A 3,043-nucleotide genomic window follows, 5' to 3' on the forward strand; every position below is an offset into this window, starting at 1 on the left:
AGAGGCGGTCTTATACTTTGCATTTGCTGATTAATTGCAGCAGATGGTGAAGACGACGTATCTAATTCTCTTGCCGATGGATCGCTTTCATCATAATGGTACAATCCATCATTTCCTGTGGTTGGTGCGGTCATACTTGCACTAAAAAGTGAGACTGGATTCGCTATTGATGCGCCATTGTCTGATAGTGTAGCTGATGTATCTAGCTTTGTTTCCGATGGAACACTTCCATCATAGTGGTATGTTTCATCGTTTCCTTTTGGCGTCGTTATACTTGCACTAAGTTGTGATACAGGATGCGCTAGTGATCCGGCATTTCCATTTTCTGTTGCAAGAGATCCCGCAGCTCCGATATCATATGTTCCGATTGACCCTATATTTTCATTTTGATTATGGTTGCTTATATGTCCAGGCTGGTCATGTGATATCTTAGAATCTGTTTCTGTCTGTGTAATGCTTTCCTCTTCATTCATATTACTCGGTCCATTATCGCTGGAATTATTTCCTGGAACAAAACATATTATATAGTCCTAAAATTATGTTTTATATTGTTGCAATAATTGAATTCTTTATTTAGTTTATATACTGTTTAATTAAAAAAACCAGACACGAGCTTTTAAAATATTGGGTGGTTATAAATTTTGGAAAGTAAAATATTGTTTTGTTTGGGTAATTTATTTACAGATATTCATCACTGATACTGATGCAGAAAAAATTAATCAACCTGAATTGATTTTTAATTTGAACTTTTGAAGATACGGATAATCTGAAGAAAATTTTAATCTTAAAATTCTGAAGATTTAAATCTTAGTCCATGGTTTTGTTTCTTAAAGAGCTGGTTTGTTTTTTTTTTTAATTTGGCATCTTAGTCACAGGTATTCTCAGATTATTTTCAGAACTCTTCATTTGTACCCACGAGAATGGTTTTGATTTGATTAATTTACAGGCATATGGTATACAGAAAGGAAAGACTTGATAATAATAATATTACCATATTTGTATTAATAATAATAATCATATAATAGTTTAGGTATTATCCATTGCAATCAATTGACTTGCATAGTAGTTTCATCTCTAATTATTCATACCTTGAAAACGTATATATTGTATACTAAGTATTTGATTAATATTTTGAATATATTGGGAAACAACAATACATTTGTTGGATTATTGTGCATGACAATATCTTAATTTAAATTTAAAAAAATTTACTGCTGACCAAAAGTCATTTTAGAAAAAATAACTAAATGTGTACGTTCATTGCCCACTTGTGAATTCTTCTTTGAAACATTAAAAGATGAATACAAAAAGAAAATTGTTGTTTTAATTATATTTTTCTGAATTAAAATCAGGCTTTTATTATTACATTAAACTGCAACAAGTGTGTCAAAGGAAGAAAAATGAAACACTAAATTATATATTGTTTAAACGCGCAACATATAATAATAATTTAAGGCAAAGAATTTTCGAAGCAATGGAAAATATTAATGAAGTTGGATAATTTCATTTCTGGGGTTTCACACTATTGGGTCTTATTTGGAAAGCTTGATTCAAAAATATTTCTTTTATAATTTGTATACAATGACTTAAGCTTTATGTTTATTTAATTAGTTATCCTTATATTATAATCATTATTATAAATATTTATAACGATGCTTTTAATAGTTACTGTTAATTTTAGTATTTAGCTCTGGTTTAATGTTATTTTATTAGCATTTTATATTTATGTCGCTGATTGATTGTCAATGTATACTATTATATAAATGAAATGTCTGTTATTTTCTCCATAAAAAAAAAGAAAAAGGAAAAACAATTGTAGTCCTAATAATGATAACAAATTAAAGGTTTGATGTATTTGAATAAAGATTATTCCCTAGAAACAAGTACTGTATAAATAAAAAAATGTATCTACTGTATTTTACATTGTGAAAAAATGAGTAATGTCATTGTGATATTATGCCGTTCCTAGTTTAATCGTCTTATCTAGAAAATTAAAATATGTTTTGGTCTCAAATGATCGGTGTGACATCTTCCATATATTGTATTTCGTAATTTATATTAACTTATCTGCTTCGAATAGTTCGTAACTTGATATTTTAATGACCAAAAGTTGTGTGGTACAAAAAAGATGATAAAAAAGTGAATAAAACTCCACGCTCACATTGATGGAAAGTCGATACTGTTGCCAAGGTTATATATAGGTAATCAACTATTGGTCCTTTGGTCCTACCTATATATAACCTTTGAGTGCCAAGATTATGTAAAGGTAATCAACTACTGGTCCAAACTGTCATTGATGTCAGAAATGGTGCTCCCCAAACTATTTCTAAACAGACTAAAGGTGCAAGATACAGTAAACTCTGATCCAGAATAAAACTGGTTGTCCTAAGTTAATATGATACCACCTACCGATTCGGATGTAGAGATGAGCTCAATGCATTATATGGAATAATGAAACATGAAGACAATATTCTTAAAAATATCCTGAACTATTCTCAACTAGCAACGGAACATATAACTCAAACAGTAACCTAAAATTAATCTGCACTAACCAACTAAGAGTAGGAAACCCAGAGAACATCAAACTATACTATGGAATAAAATTCTCACTTTCTAGGCAAAAGATTGTCCACTCTGCAAAAAATATTTCGATAATGGTGTGTACCACATCCTCCTACATTGTCCAACCTTTAAAGAAAATGGACAATATATTTCAAAGCCCACCCATACCGTATTTTGAGACCTACAAAACATTCAAAATATATTGAAAATTGACAATGAAGATAAATTGAATAGACTATATGTTTACATTGTAACAGTATGTAATAAGTTTGACCCTGTAAGTGTAATATGTTTTAAGTAGTGACATGTAAGTAGTTTTCGAAGAAAATTAATATTTATATATAAGAAGATGGTCAGAGTTGGGGTCAAAAGTGAAACAAAAATAGTTGTAAACTATTTTTGTTTCACTTTTGACCGCAACCCTGACCATCTTCTTATATATATCTAATTCTCTTGCCGATGGATCGCTTTCATCATATTG

The 3,043-nt window shown here is 29.8% G+C and overlaps 1 protein-coding gene across 1 annotated transcript in view; it reads right to left on the bottom strand.

Annotated features, from left to right (window-relative positions):
* LOC106679027 (serine-rich adhesin for platelets) overlaps positions 1-3,043 on the bottom strand; it is a 10,011-nt gene that overhangs the window by 3,540 nt on the left and 3,428 nt on the right. Inside the window, exon 3 of the mRNA XM_067050818.1 lies at positions 7-505. Within this exon, the coding sequence (XP_066906919.1) occupies positions 7-505 (499 nt within the window). The remainder of the gene's footprint in view (positions 1-6; positions 506-3,043) is intronic.

Source organism: Halyomorpha halys, unplaced genomic scaffold, assembly GCF_000696795.3.
Source record: "Halyomorpha halys isolate HHAL.00 unplaced genomic scaffold, Hhal_1.1 Scaffold172.1, whole genome shotgun sequence".
Taxonomy (NCBI): Eukaryota; Metazoa; Arthropoda; class Insecta; order Hemiptera; family Pentatomidae; genus Halyomorpha; species Halyomorpha halys.